Raw genomic sequence first — 27,429 nt, forward strand, 5'->3', positions numbered from 1 at the left:
TGATTTTGTGCAAAAATTACTACCAAACTAAAGAAATATTTAATAATACTTTTAAAAGAAAACGGTTATCCTCTCTCTAATAAAACCTCTTTTTCACGCAAGGGCCCGATGCCTCTCAGCCAGTCACTTACCAACACTGGCAGAATACGGCGCGACCAACGCATTTTCATTTAAACTTTAACAAAAGTTTACGTTATAAAAGCGCGCCAACAAATTTATATAAAATTTTATTTTAATTTTTAGTGCTAAGTGTAATAAATATATAATTGTGAATATAATATTAGTGTCTTATAATGGCGATAGTGCGGTATCTTATTTATTTGGTAAGCTTATAATAATTTAAAGTATTAGGCTGATATTTTATTATTTTAAATTTCAGTTTACTAATTGATCTTTACTAACCATTAACTTCTCGATCTTAATAACTCTTTTATCATTAAAAACTATAATTGTGAGGTACATATGTGATAATTTTAATTTAAATGTTCTTTTTTGTATAGCATATACTAAGCGTAATTATTAATTATATTATGTAAAATAGTAGTTTATTTAAAATGTTACATTTTATATATAAAAAATATATAAAAAACATTTTACTAGGCACTGTTAAATATTCCTTACATTTACGCAAACAATGGATAGAGATTGAAAACACCTTATTATTTCTTATTCATCTATATTCATTACAGCATTTTCTCTTATTTTTTCTTCAATAGAACACAATCTTTCACTCAATTCTTGCTATTTAAATGTTCCGATTTCAATATGAATGTTTCCGTAAGAGTGGTCTCTACAGGTATCACGTTAAGGGTGTTAGTTGCACGTATAACACTACAATAGAGAGAAAGCTGTGGCCGAGTGCGAAACAGACGGAATGTATACCAAAACGAGTAATGCGTTGAATTGTTCCCGTTCTACACTATACATTTATAGGTACTCTGTAGTACAATTAATATGTATATATTTATTATTATGTTTAAGTAAACAAAAAGAAATTTGGCAAAAGCTTCATGATGAAAAAGAACTTTGTATATACAATAGTTAACGTTTATCTACGGCCTAGCCTATGAGCATTTCTCAATAAATGGAATAATCAATGCAAAACTAATAATTTGACTTCCATCAATAGTTTCCGAGTTTGTCGCGATCAACCAAACAAATTATTCAATATACCTAATAATATTAGTATAGAAATAAGATTTGTAGAGTGCAGCGTTCACACAAAATTGGCGTCGTCCCAATGATTGCGAATATTTAGAGTTGGGGACCTATCTATCTAAAAAACCACCACACCACATAAGTTCCACCTGATAATATCATTAGTATAGAAATATAGATTAATGTTAATTGTATAATAAATAAATAACAGATTCACACTTGATAAATAAATTTTATAATAAAGGCAAGTGCAGGCAAGTGATCTAGATCTAGATGCATTATGATCCTAGACGGCTGTTGGCTGTCGGTTGTCGGGTACATACAGGCGCAGTGGGACGCTGGTACCGTTCGGTTCCGGCGCAGGCGCACGCGTTCCGTTAACGTTCATTTATTTCATCGTTTATTGGATCACCTGTTTTTGTAGAAACAATTAATGATAAAATATGTTATACGGCTTTTATATGTACGCTTTATTTTTAATTCTGGTATGTAGGTAGATATAAAAATATTTGGTTATTTGATGTTCTTTATAGTCATCATTTATTATGACATAAGGGCTTCATCGTGATCCAGTGGCTTAGCGTGTTACTGTAAACGCAACGATTGTGGGTTCGATTTCCACTCAGGGAAATGAAATATTTTATATTTTCATTACTTCTTCGTTTTGTTCGTTTTGGTAACAATACGTGTAATGCCTCAACAATTCGACGGAAAGTGGGGAAGAAGAAGAAATGTTTCGACATTACGTTCCCTCTGTCTGTGATCCCCATACCAAGAAGGTACCCATCCACTTTGGTTTCACGGCACATTGATTTGTTCCCCGTCAACATAAGATCATATATCGCCCATTTGGCGTAATAATTTTACTATAACAATGTATGCGGTAAGACTAAAGGCTACTAAAATATCATCGACACTACTTCCAAAGATCATTCGAAATTTCCCCTTCATCTACACTTACATTCACATTATTTTATTAATTTGCTTATCGTAATACTAATAAAGTTAATGGCCCAAATCTTGCAGTGTGTTAATATTATATTATATTTTGAAAAAAAATAATAAAGGCACGAAGTAAAGTGTAATTTGGCAGCCTACTGTGAAATTTTCTTAAGAAATATAAGCTGTTAATAAATAAAATCTTTTCGGCTTCTAAAATTAAGAGAGCTAAGTTAGGACGCGCCTAGTGTAGAACTCCATGCTTTGTTTTCTTACCAGAGCGGAGAAATGAAAATAATCCATTCCGTTGAGTAAATCAAACGCACAACCCTCGCGGCTATAGTAAGACGGTGTGCCGCTACACTACGACGGCCTGAATATAAACATATAATAAAATAAACAGAAATCTTTTTAAATATATTTTATTTTTATTAAATTAAGGTTATTAGAACTTAACGGTAGTTAGCTTTTAACCTCATAAATAATCTTTTCAAACTTCCATAATCGCATTAGTGCTCTTATCACATCAAATAGGCGCTTACTGCCTACTTTCCTTTCATTCGTAATGTCTATTTTATGCATTTAAAATATGATTTTCTAAATGTGGCATAGACAAGATATCACTTTTATAATATACGGAATATTTATTGCGAAGCTCTTCCTCTACGGTAAAGTTTTCTGGTGTTAGCTGTTTGCTCGTTTCCATTGCTGCCAGTTCAGCACTAAGGACTATTTTTGCAGCTCTTAAATGGTTGTGTTTTTTTTCACATAAAACATTCACGCACCCAACTTCAGTTACTTCTATTATTATATTATACATTTTTATCTTATATGGCATTTAAACATTGAGTGTGACCTCCCGGACGCCCAAGGAAGCGCTGGTTGGATGTCGTGATGCAGGACATGAGAGCCAATGGTCTAACCACCGAGGACGCAAAAGACCGTGCAAAATGGAGTAGGTTGAGTAGGAAGGCAGACCCTGGCAATAGCCGGGATTAATGCCAGGAGGAAGAAGAAGGCATTTTAACATTTAAAAATGCCTTAAAAGGTCTCTTTGTAAACCACAAACAATACTACAATGAAAAAATGGTTACTTCGACCTATCATGAGATAGTTAGGTTCTAAAAAGAAACAAATTACATCAAATTATTATTGTTCAAACAAAAACAATGATTACATTATTTTCTATGAGATTGGAGCTCGCAGAAAATTGTGTGTTCCGTTACACTTTCACGAGTTTTAGCGTATTTGGGCTGTTATCACTTTCAGATATGAAATTCATACTTTCGCTTGTAAAAATGCTCACTTTTAATCATTGTTAGATAAATAAGCTTTAAATAAGCTAACTAACAATGATTGAAAGTGTCATACTGATAGCATGTTATTATAAACGCGACGGTTGTGGGTTCGACTTCCACTCGGGGGAATTCCTTAATATTTTCATTTCTTCGCTCTGGTAACAAGGCAAAGCAACGGTGACTTTTGTTACTAAATGCCTCGAAAAATCCGCAGAAAGTGGGTAACGGATTTCTTAACACTACGTTCCTTCTGCCATAGCAGGGTTGCTATGTATGAAATAGGTACAGCATAAAGCTATACATTTTTTTATTATTATCTAGCTAGCAATACATTTTTTTTATTATTATCAATATCCACACAAATTCATCATCTTTAGTACTTTTGTCTGCAAGCTTAAATATAGAAATTAGTCAGTTGCACGCATATAGAAGGCTAGCAGGGTAGGCAGAGCGGTGTTCGAACGTACAACTGTCGTGTTTACACTTAGATGTTATCACAATGCGCCATAAATAACAATTTACAGTAAATAATTACCATCTGATCGACTCAAATTTAAATCAGATTATAATGAAATATTGATAGAGTAATCAACTTTTATGATAGTTAATGTATTCCGGTATGCGGGTTCAGTGTCCGCGCTGGCCACTGGCCACTGGGTGAAGGTCGCGCCTAACGGAACGTCTGACGTCACCACTTGTTTATAAGAACAGCCTAACTTGTATAGGGAGAAAATCTTGTTTCGTAGTTGGAGATGATCCACCATTTTAAATATTTGTACTTATGTCCGGAATATTTATGGCTGTTCTTAATTTTCTTGACCTGGTAGATTAATAACTTAAAAGAGTAAACAAAAAGGTAAACCGTGTAAACGATCATAAGAAGTAAATAAAATGTGAGTGTAGAAGTATACACTCACATATTAAATACTTAGGTACATATGTACAAACTTAGACTAATGAGTTCTTTAGCTTTACCTATTAAAATTTTGAGTTGAAACTTTGTTGCCTAGTTATTGCGTATTTTTTTTACACTTCACTCTACCTTTACTCTACCTTCACTTCTTCACTTTCCTCACCTTCCTCCCAACATTCAAGACATTGCGAGCCGAGTAACGGATCTAAACGACGCGTTATTTAAAAAAATCATTCCCACGAGTCAAAACCGAAGTCCACAGTCAGACGCGTTAAACATTTCGAACACTTTGCTATAGGCTACGTTTACAGGTTTACCTGTACAAAAAAAATAGTTGTCATTATAAATTCACACATGATATTTATGTATTACAATGACGCGACGCGCTCTGTTTCAACCATCTTCGCTGAGCACACCACTCATAACGGCATTAGGCTGGGTTTCTTCATATAGCACCTGGAAATTTACGATATGACGAAACTCTACCACTTGCTTAGTATGACCGCAAATAATAACTGTGAAATACAAAATTTAAAGTAATATGCTGGGCCTGTACAATTTTTACGTTTTTCTAGAAAGATATGAATGAAACAGTTAGTGGTTAGTAGTGGGTAGCGAAAATTGTCATAGAAATTTGTCGTAGGCCAGTTCCAGTACCATAGCTGTATAATTAGTGGTTTAAATCTCACAAGAAAAAAAACAACTTCACGCTTTATCTCGCATATCACTACAGACAGAACTTAGTGTTCAGACACTCCGTTCTCAACTTTCCGTTAATTTTTTGAGATTAGCGTGTTGAGTGGTGGAACTGATGCGCCACTTATGAGCAAAAGACTTATTCATTATATAAATATCCCAGGGGCCAGGTCTGATTTGTAACTTTTGACTCTTTTATATCCCACTCTTTGGTAAATAAATGGTTAAAGAATGGATGTTAGATTTTTTTTGTGGAAAATTAAGAGCATAGTGATTATCAGGTTTACTACCAGGTTCGTTTTGCCTACAAAGTGCTGATGCGTAAACAGACAAAATATATATAGTCCACATTACAGTTTTAACCGCACGTGTAAACAATGATATCTCATCACGAGCCACATCTGACAGCTCCAGTTCCAAGTCGACGAGTGTAGTCGTTTAATGTAACTGATTTGAGACGATTATTTATAATCGCTGCACGTTGTGTAGAGCAGGTACCTAATAAAGACACCGACTGTAACAGTTACGCGGAAAATAGGTTACTCGTTACATTCAGTTAATCTTTTTTTCGTTTCACGCATTATCCTACAAATGGTAGGGTAACCAGAGGGAAACTGGGAACCTAGTGTTAAAGAACTTAAACTCCGTTTGCATATTACCGTATATCATGTTGTTTCTACATCACAAGCAGAATCCTTTCTTCAAAATATAATAAAAATGTTTTTAAAACTACAAGTAAAGTCTTAGTAGAGAAGTTACTTGGACTCTATCCTAGAGACGCAAGCTTAAATTCCAATTCCAATTACATATATTAAAAAAATCCAAATATTTCCATATACCTACGTATAAGCAGGCATATCAACAGATTTTGTGTACCATGACTCATCTAAACAACAGTTACGATTTCTCCGGATCCCACTACAGATTAAATACGTAACTATCAATAATTCGAATCAAATTGCCTTACAAGTTCAATGGCGGCGCCAACGGCTAGCGGAATATGTAAATGATATACGCAAGCTAATAAAATAAGCCTTTTGGTGATTAAAAATAAGGTTGATTTCAATATAACGGCACTACTGTAGTCTACACGAGCAGGCTGGCAGGTAGCACGCTCTACGCACGCCCGTTACGCCTTACTGACCTGCATACCTGTTGCGGACTCTATCGCAGATTTGATCAAAATATATGTTTTCCTAATGTAAAGTAAGCTAAGCGATTTCGGGACTGGATCTCTATTTTTGGACTTTTACATTAGAAAGACAGTTAATTTCTAAGGCAAGTTAGGTATAATTTTAATTTGTTATAGTTTTCGCGAATTTGGTACGATTTTATATTTTAATGTCTCTTCCTATGTACTTATATGTATATAGAGCCAAATCAGCTTCACGCTGTATCCCGCACATAGTAGGGTAGGCAGAGGGAACCTAGTGTTAAGACACTCCGGTCCCCACTTTCTGCCGAATTCTGGAGGCATTGCGCTCAACAGAGTGGCAGAACGCAACACCGCCCTTTGCCTCTACACCAGAACGAAAAAATGGAAATATAAACGTAAATAAATATTTCACTTCCTCGAGTGGGAATCGAACCCACAACCGTCGCGTTACAGTCACACCCTCGTGCCGCTGCGCCACGACGGCACGGCAAGACAAGTGCACCTGTCACTTTCATAATAACGAAGCCCATCGAAAGTTCCAGACAAACAAGTAAACAGTGATTTTATTATAATTAAATTACGATAGATATAAAGTTCCAGAACATGCTTGATGGCACTTGTCAGTTGTCGCCGCATCAAATTACCTACACTCTTACTTTAGCATAACACTCACTGCGTAATTGCTCCCTTGATCTATTCCTCCTGTCGAAGCCATCATCAATCATTCATAGTACCTACAGTACGCTTGATGAGTCGCGGCCGCTTAGTAATTAGCTGTAGTCCGTAAATGGATGCACAGATTTGATTTTAGAATGTTTTGTTACTTTTGATTATCTTCTTCCCGAGTGTACTATGCACAAAAAATCAGAGAGCCTAAATTAGAAACGTTTATATAACAGAAAATTATAAGACAGCAGTTAGGACAGATTTGATTTTTTGTCTTTTCAGTTTATTTGTTTTTTTACGAGAAGGTAAAGAGAATGTAGTGACCATACACTCCATTTTCCTTTTTCTTAACTAGCCCAGACAAAAGTATTTATGACGTGATAACGTCTTACAAATCGATGGATGCACGAAAAAGCATAACTCTTTGTCACGTTTGTGTGTGCTCAGCGTGTTACTAGAGTAAGAATCTAACACACTATCATCATGTTAGCAGTCATACTATATCACACTACGTAATGAGTACATACACAATGTATTTATGTACAACAAATAACATTTAATACTTTCTGTATATTTTCAGACATTAGCATCACTATGCGTGTCAGAGCCTGCCGTGGAACCAAAGACTGAAGATGCACAAGATTCAGAAGAACCTCCAGAAGGATATTATGCCTTCGTTGAATCACCCAATGCCACTCCACCCAGGTGCGTAGCATAAAAAGAATGTGTGAGTCTTATAATTTTAAACCTTTGATAAGTTTTTATGAACGACAACTTCTAATTGGTATAAAAATCCATCATAAAAAATTCATCAAAACTAAGAAGTAAAAATTATAATCATGCAAATAAAACCTTTACATATATTATAATGCATAATTGGGATCAACGAATATCCAAAGATTTAAAATTTTAACGACCATCTCAATTGAGGTCCTCCATAAACTTAGTTCAATATAATGTAGATTTCTCCGTAGCAAGCTCTCTCTTAAGTCTTAAACGTTGATTACTCGTTTAATACTTTCGAGAGCGACGCCAGGACTTTCACTAGAATGTTACAAATATATAATAATGGTGGATGCTGTCATCAAACACCGTGAGATGAGTGATGAATGATGACGACGCTATTGTGTTCTGGTCTTTGGAAACAACTGAGTGCTCAAGTGCTTACCAATTCTTTTCGTTTAAGATCTCCATCAGTTAGCAGGCACCTGTTCTAGAATATTTTTTATAAAATACATTTCCTGTTGACATCCATATTGAAAAGGAAACACTAATGTTACAAAAGTCATATATTTACATTTCCATTCTTATTTTTTTATCGATTTTTTTAAATAGGCACTAATATTATGTTTATTTGTTGTTTAACATTGATTCACGTTATGTATTTGATAGTAAACGGTAAAATCGTTTTGTAAAACTTAGGAATACTGATATTACGGCACATTGTGTTAACAATAAGTTGTGAACTTTGCTTACCAATGGCGAACAACTGACATACTTACTTTTGTATAATACATATATTTAAATATTGCTTTAAAGAATGTGCTAGTATTGAAAGTATTCAAATTCCGTTAAGAATTTTTACCTGAGTTGAAGTTTTAAGTATTAAGAATAATTGTAATTCTCATTCCTATACCTAGTGGACATGAAAATTTGATGTTGCTATGTTTGCCTCATTCATTATATTTTTTATAGAGATAGGACGACAATTTAATACTACATTTTTTAAATTAAACCCAAGAAGGACGGGAGTTGATTTTTTAGGCAATTGTAAGTTTAATTACTTAAATCTATATTCTATTTATTATTTAGGATTTATTAGGAACATAGATGTTGTCGTGGCCACCCTGATGTAGCTGTAGATTACACACTTATTTATTTTATATTTTTTTCTTACGTTTAATCTTTTTCTTCTTCTTAAGTTACAGGTCGGCCAGGTTCTTTGACCGTACTGTAGGTTCTACGTACCTATATTTATGTTAGTGTAAAAATTTCATTATTAAGTTTAATATTTAAAATGTAGGTACGTTAAGTTTGCATTTTAGTTTTTTATCAAGTTATATAAGATTCTGGTAAATAATCTTCCCTGTAATCCCTTTAGAGTGCGTCCGCCCCCCTACAGGCAGGTGGCGGCGGAATGTTCGCCAGCGGGTGAACGTGCGCATGTCAGCGCCAACAACCTGTGCGGCGACTTAAACCGCGGCGTTATACCGCGCAACCCGCTCGGACAGAACCCTAATGGGGAACCTTACCCTTTGTAAGTATGTTTTATTGTTATATAGGTTAAAGGAAATTATTAGATTTTCATTAAACTATGTTGAAATTATTACATCTCATACGTTTTCTAAAAAAATATTTTTTTTTCTTAAATGAGAAATAATACTTTATAAAATACTACTTATTATTATAGTGAATTAATCCGCAACCACACACTGCGTTTCCTGTCGCGTACTCTACCTGTACTGCGCGCGGACGACGCACTACCACGCGTGGCGCACGTCACGCAGCCACAAGATGACCACCAAGACCACCATGACCACCATGACCACAACGACGACCACTTGCAGCACAACAGGTATGTATAATACTAGCGACCCGCCCGCTTAAACTTATTGTTATATTATAGCCAAATTATGCAAAACGTTTACATAAATTATTGTCTATGTGTTATTCTGATGTATAAGTTATATTAAGAACTTTAAATTTTCATCTAAATGCGTTCAGTAGTTTTTGTGTTGAAGAGAAATAAAGATTTGTCATTCCTCACAAACTTTCACATTCTATATAAATAAAATAAATTTTTAACTGACCGCTGATGATGTACTTAGAAGATATATGAGTAAATGTATTATTGGGGCCATATAGTAGAACCGCAAACGGGTCGCTAGTAATAATTAATCTATCGAAAACCTCCAGGCTAGAAGACCGCGCTCGTCGCTCGCTTGATTCCCCTACGCAAGACGCACAAACGAAGGGTTCGCGTGAGGCGCGCTCATTCCAAGAAGTGCCTTCTAGCCAACTCAGTGTTGAACACCGCGCTGACTCACGCGGCTTCTGCGATGGCGGTGGTGTGTGAGTATATCATTATTTTGTAATAATTTTTTTTGCATATAGCTGGCCCTGGGTAGATCGAGGAAACCTAGTGTTAAAACTTTGATTGATTTGATTATATTAGTCAACACATATTTATGTCTCCGAAATTAAGCAATGCGTCTTTACGAAGCCGAAAAAGTCTTGGAAGCGACTTTTTATTTTTAAGTAATTAATATAAATTAATAAACAAATCACTGCAAATATTCGAAAATATTTATTAATACAGACTAAAAATAACATTCAAAACTAACACTTCCAAATCTTTACATATTTACTATACAAATGTGTGGATATTACGATAAAAAAATGACATTTCAAATTTAACATTATGGTCAAAATTGTAATTAAATTTAAATGAAAAATTTTCAATTTTCATTTTAATCATTTTCAAAATTGAACACAGATTACAAAATTTGATAAAAACTGTTTTTATTTCAATTTTTTCTTCAAAATATACAGTACTTTAACATAAATAGCTTCATATATTTGTTTTGTTATTTTTAACAAGAAAAATGGTTGACAAATGTAACATTTTAAATATAATAACAAACAGTTTGAGCTACGAACTAATTATATTATAAAACTTTAACTACTTGTTGTTATTTATTGTATGTAGAGCTTTATTAATCCTGCAATGTTATTTAATAGCCACCTACGTCTTTCCCCGCTTAAACTTAATTATATTATAGTCAAAATATACAAAATATGTACATAAATAGTAGCCTGTTTTTTCTGTAAAGTTTCATCTAAATTCGTTCAGTAACTTTTACTTAAGTGGAACATCCCCAGAAACATTCACAAGTCAATAAATGTAATAATTGAATTATACCATTGACTTTGAAAAGAGCAACTGTTGAGTTTCTTGCCGTCTCTTCTCAGCAGAACTGCCTTTGTACCGGTGGTAGCTTTTTTGTTTAAATGTTCATTCGACGCTTCAAGTGCTTATTATAGTCTATTTGAATAAAGAATATTTTGAATTAGAATTTATTATGTCAAATTCGTCGGTATCAAATGTCAAAATTAACAGTACCAACCAATAAATAGTAAAGGTACAATAAAACAAATAGTAAAAGTCAAATTTTACTTATTTGATAGTACCAGGATATCATATGCATTAAGAAAATAGTTTTTTGTTGCCCATATTACATAATTTATATAAGATACTTCTACTTTAGGTTGGTCTTCATATTGCAAAAAATATGAGCAATAGAAAAACATGTCTATTAAGGGGTTTCCATTAGTCTGTGTCAATCTAGTGGAATCTATGTAGGTTTCGCTCCTAGTCGCTCCAGATCTGCTCGTACTAGTTCCAATGAGTCCGATCTTTTGCCATCTATGAAACACACTCGCTTGTCTGTCTCTATCTGTAAATGTATAAGTTTATTGTTATAGTGTATTCTAATATTTGAATAGTTTGTTTGAACAGTCCAATATTAGAAACTGATGATATAGTATTTAATAGAATCTTTGTATTTCCATTTATTAAGGAAGACTTTAGCCATATTACATCATGTTAGTTATTTCTGTCATATTATTTCTGTTTATGTTACATATTTTAGATAACAGAATAAAAATTGAACATAGCAGGACCTAACCTTCGCTTCTAAATCGTATATAAGAATTCGACGCTTGGACAGTAAACTAGAAGCGCGGGGTTAAGTACCGCCACGTTCAAATTTTATTATGTTATTTAAAATATATCGCAAATTATTATTGTATACATAAATCATATACCTCAGCTCGATACCGCAAATGGTTAGGCCACACGCACTTCTCAAAGTAACCGGCGATGTCCGGCGGGTCGTAGAGGCGGTGCACACGTCGGGCCGCGCACTCCCCGTAATCGAGTACAAAGTAATATCTATAAATAATTTTAAACATTTTATGTTGTTTATGTTACTTGTCTGAATAATAAAAAATAATAATAGAAAAATACAATATATATTTGCTATTTCTGATAAACAATTGAAATGGAGCAGTATTTACAGGTGTAACAGACGATATTGTTAATTGATCGTTGTTTATCCAATCCAATTTAAAGTCCCTATTTACCATGACCTGTGTGGCTACGACCTGTGGACTGTACTAAACTTTGTAAAAGAAAAAGTAAATCTCAACTAACCTCAAATCACAAATGTCCAAAATAGGTTTATAATTCAACACAGTAAACCCTTCAACCACTATGAATTTCTTTCCAGTAATTTCCAACCTTTCGTTTCTTTCAACTGACTTTGAATGTGAACAATCTTCTCCTTTTATGGTACTCATTATATCTTTAAACATGGCTGCCATATCCAAAGCAGATAAAATATCATAGTTATTATGATCTATGCCCTCGCATTTAACATGATTTGGACTATCATCAGGATAAAAATATTTATCTTGATGAAATACGTAAACAGGGGTTAATAAATCATGTAATTTATTCGATAATGTCGTTTTTCCGCCGCATGTTACCCCTGAAATGCCTATTATAATCCAGTCTTTCGCCGCCATTTTGTTTATATTTCTTTTTATAAATACGGGTAAATGTGGTAGAGTGTGAAAGACATTAATCCCCCTATAAAAAAAAATCCCCAAACAGCGCAAACTAAAAGGGCCCACTGCGGATCCGGAATGTACGCGTATATTGTTAGATCTGAAATGTAAGAAACAATATTCATACAACCTTACAAAAATACTAAATAACTTGTAAATGTAAACACATTAAAAAATTACCTTGGTCAATAAAAGGATAGGAATTAACCCAAAACACGAAAATAATGTATATAACAAGTGTGGTCACTAAAAGACACTTGCCCAACAGTCTATCGGGAATTTCCATAAATACATCACTATAAACACTTCTTTTTTCATAAATAGTCTTTAAAAATATTATTGATAATTTTTTTCTTTATTAACCAACAAAATATGTTTTTTCAAATTCTTCAAATGGCTCATCTGGGAATAAAATAGATTTTTCTTGTTCCTTTTTAACTTCAATTCTTGCACACAATGGCTTGCCTTTTATTGCTCTTTCCACAATCTGTAAAAGATAAATATTGCATTAGAATATAATACTTAAACATACATATGCATTATACAAATGTAATCAAAATGGATTTTATTTTCAAATTCATTATGATGTAAAATTAAAATCTATGGTGTCAAGGCAAAGCGTAGTATTAAGTTCCACCATTCAACATGCTATGCCCCCAGAATTTGGTGGAACAGAAGTGTCTTAGTGGGAATGGAGTGTCTTAACTCTAACTTATTATGTGTGAGATACAGTGTAAAACTATAAAAAAAAGAATTATGCAACTTTTATACACTTTAAAAAGAGATTCTATTATCATATAAAAAGCATATATTCTATATCTTATCAGTAACTGCAGTAGTAAAACAATAGTCAATAAAATAAATATACCTATCTCATGATTACATCCATTTAAAATATCAGCTACAGTATTATTTAGCTTCCTAGTTCTATACTGGCCAAGGTCAGAGCTCTTCTAGCTCCGCCTTCCACAAAAACCTGGTGTCAACCCAATAAGGTCAACAGCATACTACACTACACATAAAAAAAGAATGTTCTACGCTAATAAGTATAGATGTCCAACAACTTTAACATACTACTAACCTTTTTTGCTATAGCGGTGTCAGCAGTAGGAGTTGACAATGCCAGCAGTTTCTTTATATTCTCTTCAGTCACTTCTTCCTTGGATTTTGGTTTATTTTGTTGTTGTTTTTTATTCTTTTTGTAAGGGTGGCTGGAAACTAAGTATTACAAGAAAATATAAATTTGAAGATTTTTTAAAATTTATTATTCCCTCGAGTGGGATCGAACTCATAACTATCGCGCTATAAATACAGACTACTTAGCCCGACAGCCTCCCTTATTTTTAATAAATATATATTATTTTATCTATTATTTTTAATGAATATATATTTATGTTATGTTTTTAACAAGAAGCTTATAATGTAGGCAAGCGCATGCAAATCTTATCTAAAATGTGTTTTTTCCTAACGTATGAAACGGACGTAATCTGTACACTATATAACAATTTATGAATTTACAATAAATCGCCACAAGTGAATGACGCAACGAGTCTCTACAAATATTACATATAGTTTTACAAACCTTGACCCTGCTGACGGTTTGGGTTGTTACGACGTCGAGACTTTTTAGTATTTTCTGGAAGAAATAACTATTATGTTAAATATAAACAATTAATATAATTACTTATAATAAAGAATTTGTTACTTAAGTGTACCTTCTGGGTCCACGAGCGCTAGAGCCTGTCGCACTAATGCTGAAGACATTTTAATTCATAGGTACACAGTTTAATTAGCATTTATGGGATATTTAATAAATGCTCATTTTTATTTTCTAACCTATAAAACAACTATAAAATGAACGTGAACTGACAATTTTGACAAGTGACAATTCGAGAATATTTGAAATGTCAGATTTAGTAAGAGTAGCAAATAATGTTATCTGTTAAGCACGTTCCATACATGTTTTTAGTTAGAACACAATAGAAAAAAAATATTTACTATTATCTGAATAACATTTATAAATTATTATGTTATGAATTCAATTCAAATAAATTCTATTGTGTATAAAATGATGCACTTGAGTAAAAAAACCAAAAATATGTATTTGTATACTTAAAATAATGCTGGCCGCTTAGGAAATCATCAATATTCATCATCGATTTGAGTTCCTAATAAGTCAGACTCAGAAGTACAAAGTGTTAATGACTTGGTAGTTCTGACTTCTAATCCTGAGATCGGATGTTTCATTATAGCTTGAACGTATATTTACAGGAGGTTATTAAGCATTTCATATTATTTCTTTATTTATATGGTATTTTGTATATTCTGTTTACAAATAGGTGTAAAAAATATTAGACTTTTATTCCACTCAGCTTGTTATTTGTAACAAACAACAAATCTTGTTTATTATAGATTCTGCATGCTCTACCGTGCTATAAATGGCGAGAGCTCCGGTCCGGAGCGTCGTGAGGACCCCGGTGTGGTACCACACGGGGGGCCCGCGGGGCACGGCGTGCCTGCGGGTCCCGCCGGAGCTGGGGGGCCTCGCTACGAAGGCCCGCCTACGCCGTGCCCGGCGCGCGTGGAGTACGCGACTCCGGTGTTTGCCCGCAACTACCAAGGCGTGTGGCGCTATGTAGTGCAGATCCCGTACGAGGGATATTTCACGCAGACGGTAGAGGTGACGCGGTGTCTGCGCGCGCGCTGCCACTACCTGGACGGTGGCTGTCTGAGCAGCCCGCGCTGGTTGTCGCTGTTGGTCGCTGAGATGCACTACCCGCCGGTATGTATGCCACCGCATTGTTTAATTGATTTGGTTATTTTCTTATAGGGTAGGCAGAGGCAACTTAATCTACAGCCACGGCGTCTGTGTTTCCTTCTTTTCATCCAATTTTTTGGTGGGAATTACGTGGTTTTTAGTGGGGTTTCGCTCTGGGATTAAAAAAAAGATGCATAGGGGACGGGATGTCTTAAAACTAGGTTACTTTCTTAGATACTTCCTCCACTCACCTTGCTGAGATACAATAAATTTTGCATTTATTTTATTGCAGGAATACCAACAAACAAACAAGAGGCTTGGAGAAGGTGATACTACAGAAAAACCCCCGCACTGTGATGGGCATGATGAATTGGGATGCTATCAGGTGAACTTTTTATTTATTTTTTTAGTTTATTCTTGTCCAATAGAGAAAAATCCACCACCACTCGAAAAAATGAACTTTGGTAAAGAGACTTCAGAATTGGACGGAAAGTGGCGAACGGAAATATCTTAATGGGAACGGAGTGTTTTAACACTGAGTTCCCAGGTTTCTCCCGCCTACTTTTCTTTGTGCGGGACACAGCGTAAAACGACTAAAAGTACTTAAATAAATAAAATATATTTGGTTCCAGGTACGTCTGTACTACGACTGGTTCTTAGTACCAGGCTCATGCAAATGTTGGCGGCCTGATTACTTCGCAAGATACGTACGACGCGCTCACACCGATCTGTAAAACCTGTCCTAAAATTACAAAATATTTAAAAAACATTTTTGGGCTCATTATCCTGGTTCTTTAGGTAAAGACATGAAATTGGACGAAATACTAAAATATCTTTAAGTGTTAGTCTGCCTGGTCTCTATTTTTGTTTGTAGTATAATAGTAGAAGCTTGTTTTATGTAAAAAATTGGAAAATATTTCAAAAGTTACAATTACATGTTTTGGATATGTGGTAAAAGCACAATTTTTGTATTGAATATTAAGATAGATACTTATTTATATTAAAAAGAATATTTATGTTTTTCTCTAAAACTGAGACTTAATACATAAATAGCACATAATATAATGTATCTTATCAAATGATTTTACAATATTAATGATCAACCAAAAAGCTCCACATAAAAATTGTAGACTAAGAATTGTCATAAAAGTTAAATTTATGTGGACAGACAGACGAAGGTTGTGAGTTCGATTCCCATTCGGGGAATTAAATTATATTTTCATTTTCCCTCCCTGGTAAAAGGACATAGCAGGGTGTTGAGTTTCGCTATCCAACAGACAGTGAGTGACGAACCGAATGTCTAACACTGCGCTTTGTCTATCCTGTGATATACGGGACACAGTGTGAAGTTAAAAAAACTAAATATTGCATATAAGATCTAAATACTTTATAAGAAAAGAAAATATAGGTTATAAATAAAGAGTGAACGACTTGGTGCTAAGAATTAGTGACATTGAGACTGTATTTATTAGTAATAACTTTATAAATATAAAGTAAAATACATTTAAAGCTGTATTTACATTTTTTTTAATATATTAAGGAATTTATTTAATTATAACGATTTAAAATAAATAAATTTCGTGTTGATATATCCTTTTTAGAAAAATCATATCAGCTTCAATTACAAATGGATATTATCAAATAAATATATTTAAATAAAAATAATTTATTTTTCTTTTTTATTTAAATATTATTTTTTTAAGAATCTTATTAATAGAAGAAATTATAAACGTTAAAAAATATAAACAACTATAATGGTAATGTAAATAGGGGAATTGTGCTTAAGATGACATACTTTTTGTTTGAAGACAAATATTTCAAATAAATAAAGTCATCTGAGAACAGAATATTGCGTATACTATTATATATTTAATAATCAACGGAATTATTTTAGTTTCAGAACAATCATCTTTCAAACATCATAAAAATAAACAAAAATCGCACTTAGGTCGACCAGTGTAAGACGACATATCTACAGGGTAAAATGACATACTTAGTATGTGGCATAAAAACGCCATCATTATTTGTCGAGCATAGTTCACAAATAAATAGTTTCTTCTTTGCCGGGGGGCTTTTAAACAGTATTAAAGCCAGATTCATACATGTTGCAAATTCTATGAGGTTGGATTCCGTTATCAGTCACTTCCTTTTCCAAAAGGGAAATAGGCTTCGTCACTTGCGGCTATTGAATGCCCTTGCTCTAGCAGCCTTATCCATGTCTTCTTGTGACCAATATATATTCATTTGTAATTGCCAGGCATTTTGTAGGTAAAGCAAAAAAATACATCGATTCTATTTATAAGGGTAAGATAGTATGCCATCTTATACTCACGTTTTGTATGTCATCTTACCCAATAGATATATGAATTTAATTTTAGCCGTTGTGACAAAAGTTTATAGGTTAGGATGCGCTTTTAGCGTTAGTTGTGTCATATAATAATCCTATTTTACATTTATAATTAGTTCAAATTGAAAATCTTTATCTTACTTGTCTTTTCACCATCAAGCAAAAGCGAAAGAAAAGTTTGTTGCAATTGAAAATAACGAAAACATGAATTACTTGCCCATCTGCATTCACTTTCAACCATACTGTATTTAAGCACTAGCTGCATCTACAGACACTCTCTAAAACGTCACAAGATCGCACTTAGCGCTAATAGTTTCATCAATATCGGTAGTGTGTCATCTTATCATAGTATGCCATCTTGAGCACAATTCCCCTACACTTTTAGATAACAAAGCTAATTGCTCGATACCATTGCTTTTAATTGTAAGAAAATTTATTATATATTAATGTTAATTTATTTAATAATAATAAGTTATTAAAAATAACATATCTCACATTATTATTTCATATTTAGATAATTTATTGCTTAAACCATTTATTGTCTGTGGTTTTTTCCTTACATTTCGTTACACTCTGCTCAAAGTGCATTTATTTTGTTTATATTTATATTAAGTATGCAATTAAATTAAGTAAGTTATTATACAGATTAAATAAAGCACACTATAATATTTTTTTACTTTTATTGGATTATCCAAAAAAGAGTGCATCTGAGTCCGCTGAAAATGTGAATATATTAAAAAACTAAAGAAAAAAACTATTGTGATGCGATCTAATCGTATTTATCTTATTATCTAACCAACCAGGAATCGCTTAGTTTGTTTAGGATTTTTATTACTTCAAAATTATGTAATAAAAAAATAAAACAAAATGGCTTTGGAAAGTAACTTTTTATTCAGTAGATATTTCCAGAGTTGGGGCGTTACAATGTATAGTAAAATGTTCTACTAAAGTAGGCAGCAGCGGGGCGATAACCTCGCCAAGCCGTTACCATGAAAAATAATTAATATACAATTTATATTCAAAAACTATCTACACAACCTCAATTATAGTCCATTTTGAATACTTGCAGCTCGATACAGACATAGTCCACGCTCCGTTAGACTGTACTTGATGTTTGTGCTATTATAATAGTCTAGATATAATGCCATTGCAGCAATATTATCGCGCAAACGCAACCCTGACTTTGTTTTAGGGTAAACCTTATAACTATTGCCCACTTAAGAATTTTAAATACGTTGTCAAAAAATTAGCAGAAGTATTCTGCATTTACAACTGCAAGTTATTAAATACTTAGTACTTTTTCTTGGGTAAAATGATGGGGATTGGGGACTTGATTGAATTTCAGCCGATCTTACAAATAAATAAGGCAAAATTAACAACTGGCATTATTTTTCTTAAATCGGGCAATCATTCTCTGGTTTACCCTACATTAGAGTAAGAATAAATATTAAATATCAAGGATCAATATTAAAATATTTCAATTATATTATCTACTACGTATCTCAGCAAGCGTTCACAGTTGTGTGTCGCAGAGTTCGTCCCCGTCCTCGTCTCTACATTCATATTCGTCCACATCCCCAAAAGCGTTCTCGTCCACATCGTTGCTACTTTCCATTCCCATCTCCCGCCTGCATTATTGAAAAAAATCTATTGAAACATCGATTCAATGATAATCGATATATCGATGGCAGCAAAAATTTCATAACTCCACGGGAAAAACTCTATAGGAGACTATTGACTTGAGTATTTTATATTAATTTCACCTTTGTTACAAAACCTGATCTTGAGATAAATTGTCTTAACAGACGGACAGACGGGCTACAAAGTAATCCTCCGGATTCCGTTTTTACCTTTTGAGGTACGAAACTTCAAAAATCGACATCCTTACCTGTACGCAGCAGCGAGTTCCTCTTCGTACAAATCAAAAAGCGATATATAGGAGACTTCATCGTCCTCCAACGCGATAGTCATATCCTCGCTTGCGATGGGCGCCGCGCCACTGTAAACGCGCTCCAGCTCGTCCGCGACGCACTCCGCTATGCACTCGTCGTCGTCCGTCTCCGCGCTAGTGTTATCGGCGTAGGGAATCTTATGTATGCGGCTGCCGACTGGGTTGTTGGAGTTGAAGCCGTTGCTGGAGTGAGCTATCGCGTCCGGGTCGTGCCGCCCGCCCACCGGCGCATCCGAGAACACGCCGGGCTCGCCGCCCTCACGCACAAAGTGCACAGTTGACTCGCCCTTGCCGTTGGCGAAGGCGACGTAGCAGGCGGAGTAGGGCGGCGGCGGCTCCTCGCGGCGCCCTCGCTTGTCCTCCGCCACCTCGCAGTAGGGTGGCGGCAGGTCCCCGCCCACACCTAGCTCGCTGTTGTCACTCGACTGGTACACGTCCGATAGGTCTGGGATGATGGGTTCGGCTTCCACTATGAATTGTGGTGGCGCTGGAAATATAAGAAAGCGATTAGATGTGACAACTTAAATTTGTAGTTAGTGAATACAGGCGGCTAAAATTGGGGATAAGAATTCTTCTTCTTCTTATAAACCTATACTATTATAATATGACAACACTAAATATAAAAACGGTGATAGTAAAATTACTCACTAGGGTGACTCGTAGCAAGCACATTTGGAGTCGGCCATTCTTCGGACCGTCTTCGTCGTGCTGGAAATAAGAAATATACTGTATCATATATATTTAATAGCTATAGCATAGAAAGTAATGTTTCTGTTCTTGAGGCTATCGGGGCGTAGCAGCACAGCAAAAAAAAGGTATGATTCATTGATTTATTACATATAAGTTGAATAAATAGCGTTAGTCGGGATTCGAACCCGTGCCTGTTGGTTATCGTCTAAGCTCTTTGACCACAAGCTACGTCGAAATTCTTATACGCTTGTTACATAGTTAAAGTTTCAAACATTTTCTTTTGACTAGATATATTGCATGTTTGTCTGTGTGTGTCGTACATCGTGCGTAGTTACGCGTGAAGCAGCGGTCGGTGGCACGCACGAGCAGTAGCGCGGCCACCAGCAGCAGCGCGCCGGCGCCCCACCCGCGCCACGACCACCACTCGCCGCCCGCTTCCCCCACGCCGCCACTATCGCCCCCGCCCTCCGCCGTCCCCGCTGACTGATGAGTAGTACAAAACACATCACTACGATCAAAAAGTTGTGGCTGCCCTGAAGTTAGGCTTTCTGCACTTTTGCACATGTAGAATGTGAAAAGTTTAAAAAACTCAAAACTAAAAGTTGATTTAAAAAAGCGACGCTTTCATCCTTCCAAACGAAAATCTTCCTCGAAGTCGAAAACTTCTACAATTTAGTGAAAAAAAATATATATCGAGTCGGTCGGAGGGTGTTACATGTATTGGTAGCATGGGAAGAGTTCCTTACTGTTTATAATTCATTGTCATCAAGATTTGGTAATATGTAGCTTACCGAAGAGTCTGGGTCTGGCAGATGCCAAGGAGCGCCGAGAGGTCCTGGCCGCCACGAGCCCGGCGCCGCCGACGCGCTCTCCGCGTTGCCCAGTCTGACCACACCGAATGGAAATGTAGGCATTGTCATTGTAATGTTATACTTACTACAAAAAAAAATGAAAATAATAAACAAGCAAACATTCTACATAAAAATCTTTAAAAAAAATCTTTTTTGATGAAAATTTTGATGAATAGCGTCTGATTATGTACATGATGATTCTGGCCTTGATTCACCACTCAGAGCACATAGTGGGGTAGGCAGAAGGAACTTCGGCTACTCAGTTTCCCACTTTCCACCGAATTCGAGGCGTTGCGTATTAAGGGGTGGAACTCATTGACCTTAGATCGAGGAAATGAAAATATTCAATATTGAACCCGTAACCTTCGCCTTTACAGTCACACCCTTTTGCTACCGGTTCTTTAATTTTCCCGCTTTATTAAAACTAAGCGCGGCGTTGAGCTTCACCACTCAACACATTGCTGTGTATTTCACATATCATCATTTATTCTGCTTTGCATAATTATATAAAACCTCATTCATCCAAATACCATCACAAAGTATATTCTGCGAGAGTCTATAGTCACCTTATGAGTTGTCTGAGCTGGTTGGGGGTGTACAGCAGAATCTCGGGGCGGTGCACGCGCGGCCAGTCTAGACGCGCGTGCAACTCACGCAGCCGACGCAGCTCCTATAAGGGTATCACACTTTAGTATAGCTTTTGTTAGCCCTTAACTATATACCGCATATTGCAGGCAGTGGCGAAACTTAACGCTGTTCTTTGTTTTATTACCAGAGCGAGTAAATGACAATAATTTATTACGTCGAATTGAAATGGTGTTAGACGCCGGTGTGCCATGACTATGTCTAATTTATAGTATAACATATATATATATATTATCTATATTTATATCTGTATACATTGCAATTATTTAAGTAGTTAGTTATGTACGATGATGGATGTGGTGGAACCCACATTATTTAGTACAATTAACTTTATCAATTTTACGTCAAAGAAAAAACTATTCAGGTACTATATACACACATATTATATATACACACACTAAGACATAGAAAAGATTTTAGAATAGATACGTAATGTCTCACTACTCACATCTAATATATAGATGTGAGTAGTGAGACAGCATTACACAGATGATAGTTTTGAAACCTCTTTCTTAATAATTTATAGGGTAGGTAAATAATTTAGATATTTATATAAAATAATTAAACATCAAATTGATTGCAAAAACAATACCAATAACAATAGTATTAGAGAATATTTAGTATTAAGATGACGAAGTAATATAAAAAACAGAACACAAGCAACATCCAGAACAGGTTATAGGTACCTATATACTCGTACATGTAGTCTGTCTAATGAATAGTGTCACAACTAAAACCCGGCAAATTAAAAAAAAATACGGTTGAAAACACTGAAAATATTACGAAAAAAAAATGTTATATTTCTATAAATTATTTATTAAAAACGTTATTAATGTCAAGCATTGTAAATACATAGATATTTATAATATATATTTTATACCGCATAGCATAACAAATATTTAACAAAAACTAATAATTTTAAATACGTATATGAAATTACAGTTATTATGCAACAATTGAAAATAATCAAAATTATTTAAGAAACTTAGCAGTTATTGAATCAATGTAAAAAAAAATATATAATAAATAGTTTAAGTCTGTGTTTTCTGCTTGTATTCAATCTATGTATTTTTTTTCATACACACAAATTTTAATTATGCCACGAAACTTCAGTTTGGCATTGATTAAGTAAAACAAATACAAATAAACTTGAGAAACAAATGATAAATAACAAGTCTGTGTTCGAAAATACTTAAAGTTTCGTTTTACAGGGAAGAAAATGTTGCCATTTAAAATAAACCGCCATGGAATGACAGCAACCTCTCTTGTAAACCAAGTGTCAACTGATCAATTGCATTGATCACAAGACCAACCGATGTCATTCCAGGACAGCAACATGGCGTCCAGGGTTCCTTTCAAAATTACACATAATATGAAAATTTTTAATTGAAATACATTTTTATGGCATTCATTCTTTGAATAAAAAATGCTTATGACACAACTCGCTAGACAGTATCTAAAGCTCCAATATAGATAGATAGCAACACTGAATGAAGCTACACATAGTACGAGTACACGACCGAATATAACCTTAACGCACCTTCGGCAGTGTGTCATTTTGCCGCTGCCTGAGGCTCTGGGGGCTACTGTGTACCTGCAGGTGGTGGTGGTGGGCGCGCGCCGTCAGCTCGCCCAGCTCCGCCAGCGACATGCGCCCGCGCCGCCGCCGACGCTCCAGCTCCGACCATAGCGGGGGGAGGGTTGCTTGCATAATCTAGTAATAGCAAATTATCTTTATTTCATTATAATATTAGTTATTGTCTTGTGTCGTTATTTCATGTATGTATATGTTAAACTGAGAGTTTTAGTAAAAAAATATAAATATTTTAAGAAAAGTTTTAATATTGAATTAAACCTTTATAAGAATTTATATATAGTTAATTAACATAGATATGTACGTCACTTTTGCCAGTAAGGTGTTTCGTAAGGCAATTTTGCTTTAAGTCAACAATTTACGTTATATAATTTACTTAATATTTTAAATATTTTTTTGTTTTTGTTTGTCTGTTTGTTTAACACCATCATCATATAGGTATATAATTCCTAAATAAGATATTATAAGCTTTTCATATATAAAGTATAATATTTGTGCATACTGTGTATACAGGTATAGATATAGACTTTATTCTGAGTGCGGTTTGCCGTTTGACAGTGACCTATTAAACCGCCCTTGACCCAATTCCTCAACTTGCTGTTTCTACATAGCATAGAGGTACGTACTACAGGTGCAACTACTCTAGTTTGCTATTAAGTATTTTCCTTCCTTTTATAAAAATATGAATTTTACATTTTTAATATAAAGTAGGTTAAAAACTGAGATAGTATTTCTTATAAACGACGAATAACGACGTTTAAACGTCATTTTCTATCTACTCTGATTTTTGCTGATGATTTGCGGAAAAAGTATGAAGATGCTTAAATTTACCGGCATTCTAAATATTGGTGACATTTTTTAGTGATGCCATTGTAGTGCACCGTGCAACGCTTGCGAGCGTTATAGGTTCGATTTCCAATCGGGTTAATGAAATATTTAATATTTTAATTTTCTCGATCTCATAATTCAAAAAGCAATGCCTCGAGAATTTAGCGGAATGTAGGAAACGGAAGTGTCTTAATGGAACCGGAGTGTCTTAACACTAGGCTTAAACAATGCTTGTTAAATATTTGGCTGCCAAATATTAATTAGTATTGAACGAGTAATTATTTAATATATCCTTTTTTTCATTATAATGTTTTTTTTTATATTATACAGGATACATAGATACATGATTACACCCCACTTACATGGCAACAAGCACTTAGGAAACCTAGTGGAAAATAAAGGAAACCTATGAAGTCAGCTTGTGAAATATCGTTTGTTGTCTGGTAGAAGCTAACCTACGTTTATATATTACGAGAAAAATAATAGTGCATTTGAATTTAAAAAAAAGAACTATTAGTCATTTGCCAGTTAAATTCTATATAATTATTTCCTTTACACTTTACCGAAGAACCTAGCATCAGGACATGCCGTTCTTCACTTTTCGTTCTACTATTACTATTGCCACTGTGTCAGCGTCACTGTGGCAGCGTTGAGTTATGTCAGAAAATGGGGAATGGGGGAATGTGGAATGTCTTGACACTAGGTTCCCTCTGCCTACCCTGCTGTGTGCGGGGTAAAGTAAAAAAAAAGTAATGTGAGTAAATTGAACGTATAACCCAAGAGCAGTGAGGCAGAAGCGCCGAGTTTCACGCCACGCGCGCATCCGTGCCGACGCACATGCTGTGCTGGTATTATGAAATATTTACAGAAGTAATATATTGTATCATATATATATGTATTTACGTAAAAAAAATGTACGAGTGCATATATTTTTTGTTCAACTTCACGCTGTATCCCGCTTGTAGCACGGTAGGCAGAGCGTAAGTTCCGCCACTCAACACACAATGCCACCAGAATTCGCCGGAAAGTGGGGAACGGAGTGTCTTAACACTAGGTTCCCTCTGCCTATCATACAGCGTGCGGGATACAGCGTGAAGTTGATTTATTTATTTTATTTGGTAAAATTTTCACATAAGAATACTATGAAAATCGTAAATAATTTAACTGTGGCTGAAGAAAGCTCGTTCAAGCTGATATCAAGGGCAAATCAATACTAATATTGCAAGTTACATATAAATTGATTGTTCCCGAATAAAATATTTAACTTATTTCAGATTAATTCTATGTATTTATACTATATTTATTTATACAATTTATTTAAAGGAGTAGAGTTAGGTTTTTTTTGTCCACGTAAAATTTTGTTTGACTTTATGTTATTGCTTAAAAATATATTAAAATATATAAGCTACAATATATCGCCTTGCATAGATGTAGCCACGATTAGCCTTTAATGAAAAACTTTTAAAATAAAGAAAACAAACACATTTGTTATAACAAGTATTATTCCACACTTAGGAAAGACGTACGTACGTAGCATTTAAATTTTTGTACGTTTTCTATAAAAAAATATAAATATTCCATAATAAATTCATCTATAATTCATTTAGGTATAATTAAATATTTTATTAAACTATTCGTTGAGTACATTAGATGGAATAGGCACAGCAGGTATATAAACAATTTGGTAATATCTAGTATTTAATAACAAACGTAATAAAGCCAATTATACAGCAATTAAAGGAATTAGCGAAGGATATTTGTATGCTTACACACACACAAACATACCTATGTAAATACATACATATATAGATACATACATACATATATACATACATACGTACACACATCCAAAGACACGACAGCTACACTTTAAAAACGAAGGTCTTCAGATTTGGGCATCCTCAAAGCAGTAATCCAATAAGCAACTTCGGTACGTAGGTACTTATGTATCGATTTAAGAATTGTAGAAAACAGAGAAAAAAAAATCATATCATCTTGCAATTTTCTGATTTATTTTAGAAATGAAAACACACAGACCTTAACCTTTTCAAATTTTCTTTACAATTCTTATCTGTTAGGTTTGTTCATAAATATATTATTCATACAACATTTTTTTTATTAATTATATTATTATAGTCATTCATATTATCTTCTCTGAGTTAAACTACGCTTAATATTCTAGGATAACTCGATACTTACCAAATATATTTAAAAATAACTCAACTGCAAATTATTAATGACCATGATATAATAGAGTTTTAATGGGAATTAGGTTCCCAGGTTCCCTCTACCTAACTTGCACATAGCGGGATACAGTGTGAAGAAAAAAAAATAAAAATAAAAGAATTGGCTGATCCACTACAGCTCGCCTCTCGCAGAGTCTCCTGCAATGCAGCGCCAGACTCATAGAACTAGATTATTTATTTACGACGACCGGCAACAATGACCAGACGTTTTGTTCCTTGTAAACATATTTATATACATACAAACATTTATCTATGAAGATACATTGGTATGTTTTAGACAAATACTTAAAAAAACATGAAATGTAATCAGCCATATTCAAATTATTAGAAATTAAAGCGATTTAACAATTAGGTTTAGTTTTTTTCTTAATAGTACCCGTACTTTAAATCGATGATATTTCAAGTACAAATAAGAAATCTAGAATAAACATGATATTTAATCAAAACTAAGAACATATCACTCAAAATCTTAGTCTTATTAGATACCGAAGTTACAAACGCAAATATTTAATTTATGTAACACGGCTCTATAACACACGCAAGTAGATTACTTAGAGCGAAACATATTGTAAACATCAATCGACATAACAATCTATTGCTAAAGATACAATCTCATGAATACAGCACAAACTGAATTTCCTTCAATAATGATGATCATATTATGTTCTTAATAGATTGTATAGTACTTACCGAAAGCGAAGCGAAGCGAAGAAAAAATGCTCACATCACATTACAATGTCACACATTGATCACATTTGCTCACGAATGACTCAGTTACTGTGTTTTTTTAGTGTAAAATTCAACAAAACTTAGAATACGTGCAATATCGTGGCGGCGCTGACTCGACTGTCGACTGTCGGTCTGTGTTCTTTTCGCGCAAGCGCCAATGTCGATCCTTACACAACTGCTTTATTCATCTAGCTAGCAGCTAGGAGTTATGATGTCCACAACAAACATATAAACAAATAACTTGTACAGTCCCTAATGAAAATATTTAATATTTTTATTTCTTCGCTCTGGTGTTGAGGTAATGCACGGCATGGAGTTCAATCAACACACAAT

At 34.4% G+C, this 27,429-nt stretch overlaps 3 protein-coding genes across 9 annotated transcripts; 1 reads left to right on the forward strand and 2 right to left on the reverse strand.

Moving 5' to 3' along the window:
• The first annotated feature begins 122 nt into the window (after nt 1-122).
• On the forward strand, nt 123-16,972 carry spz6 (Spaetzle domain-containing protein 6). Its single transcript, XM_085191829.1, has 8 exons — nt 123-323; nt 7,407-7,531; nt 8,928-9,083; nt 9,237-9,401; nt 9,743-9,898; nt 14,870-15,239; nt 15,508-15,600; nt 15,848-16,972. Exons 1-8 carry the CDS (start codon nt 294-296, stop codon nt 15,947-15,949), a joined length of 1,197 nt encoding a protein of 398 aa, XP_085047955.1. The 5' UTR covers nt 123-293; the 3' UTR covers nt 15,950-16,972.
• Nucleotides 10,987-14,351, reverse strand: LOC146535346 (nicotinamide riboside kinase 1). 3 transcript variants are annotated; one of them, XM_085191831.1, is made up of 6 exons: nt 14,173-14,335; nt 14,040-14,093; nt 12,638-12,944; nt 12,042-12,557; nt 11,654-11,780; nt 10,987-11,283 (listed from the first exon to the last, which is right to left on the reverse strand). In XM_085191831.1, exons 4-6 carry the CDS (start codon nt 12,413-12,415, stop codon nt 11,182-11,184), a joined length of 603 nt encoding a protein of 200 aa, XP_085047957.1. In that variant the 5' UTR covers nt 12,416-12,557; nt 12,638-12,944; nt 14,040-14,093; nt 14,173-14,335; the 3' UTR covers nt 10,987-11,181. The 3 variants fall into 3 exon arrangements, with proteins under 3 accessions (XP_085047957.1, XP_085047956.1, XP_085047958.1); XM_085191830.1 differs by having other exon boundaries at nt 14,040-14,106; XM_085191832.1 differs by lacking the exons at nt 10,987-11,283; nt 11,654-11,780 and adding an exon at nt 13,539-13,675 and having other exon boundaries at nt 14,173-14,351.
• Nucleotides 16,973-18,433: 1,461 nt separating the features above from the next.
• Nucleotides 18,434-27,429, reverse strand: LOC146535347 (uncharacterized). Of its 5 annotated transcripts, none has more exons than XM_085191824.1 (8): nt 27,058-27,429; nt 23,240-23,413; nt 21,621-21,724; nt 20,995-21,088; nt 20,524-20,686; nt 20,162-20,221; nt 19,451-20,000; nt 18,434-19,190 (listed from the first exon to the last, which is right to left on the reverse strand). In XM_085191824.1, exons 2-8 carry the CDS (start codon nt 23,408-23,410, stop codon nt 19,076-19,078), a joined length of 1,257 nt encoding a protein of 418 aa, XP_085047950.1. In that variant the 5' UTR covers nt 23,411-23,413; nt 27,058-27,429; the 3' UTR covers nt 18,434-19,075. The 5 variants fall into 5 exon arrangements, with proteins under 5 accessions (XP_085047950.1, XP_085047949.1, XP_085047953.1 ...); XM_085191823.1 differs by having other exon boundaries at nt 20,995-21,139; XM_085191827.1 differs by having other exon boundaries at nt 23,294-23,413; nt 27,058-27,427.

Source organism: Heliconius melpomene, chromosome 10, assembly GCF_056956725.1.
Source record: "Heliconius melpomene rosina isolate 202511_hmr_F chromosome 10, ASM5695672v1, whole genome shotgun sequence".
NCBI classification, from domain to species: domain Eukaryota; kingdom Metazoa; phylum Arthropoda; class Insecta; order Lepidoptera; family Nymphalidae; genus Heliconius; species Heliconius melpomene.

What these genes read in the sequence shown, in the direction of transcription:
- LOC146535346 (XM_085191831.1), bottom strand. Translation starts at nt 12,415, where the DNA reads ATGGCGGCGAAAGACTGGATTATAATAGGCATTTCAGGGGTAACATGC. An exon ending in TTGGACATTTGTGATTTGAG is followed by an intron (nt 11,781 to 12,041) that starts GTTAGTTGAGAT and finishes AATTATTTATAG; the next exon opens with ATATTACTTTGTACTCGATT. An exon ending in ATTTGCGGTATCGAGCTGAG is followed by an intron (nt 11,284 to 11,653) that starts GTATATGATTTA and finishes ATACATTTACAG; the next exon opens with ATAGAGACAGACAAGCGAGT.
- LOC146535347 (XM_085191823.1), bottom strand. Translation starts at nt 23,410, where the DNA reads ATGCAAGCAACCCTCCCCCCGCTATGGTCGGAGCTGGAGCGTCGGCGG. An exon ending in GCTTGCTACGAGTCACCCTA is followed by an intron (nt 20,001 to 20,161) that starts GTGAGTAATTTT and finishes TTATATTTCCAG; the next exon opens with CGCCACCACAATTCATAGTG. An exon ending in GAACTCGCTGCTGCGTACAG is followed by an intron (nt 19,191 to 19,450) that starts GTAAGGATGTCG and finishes TCAATAATGCAG; the next exon opens with GCGGGAGATGGGAATGGAAA.
- spz6 (XM_085191829.1), top strand. Translation starts at nt 294, where the DNA reads ATGGCGATAGTGCGGTATCTTATTTATTTG. An exon ending in CCCAATGCCACTCCACCCAG is followed by an intron (nt 7,532 to 8,927) that starts GTGCGTAGCATA and finishes TAATCCCTTTAG; the next exon opens with AGTGCGTCCGCCCCCCTACA. An exon ending in TTCTGCGATGGCGGTGGTGT is followed by an intron (nt 9,899 to 14,869) that starts GTGAGTATATCA and finishes TGTTTATTATAG; the next exon opens with ATTCTGCATGCTCTACCGTG.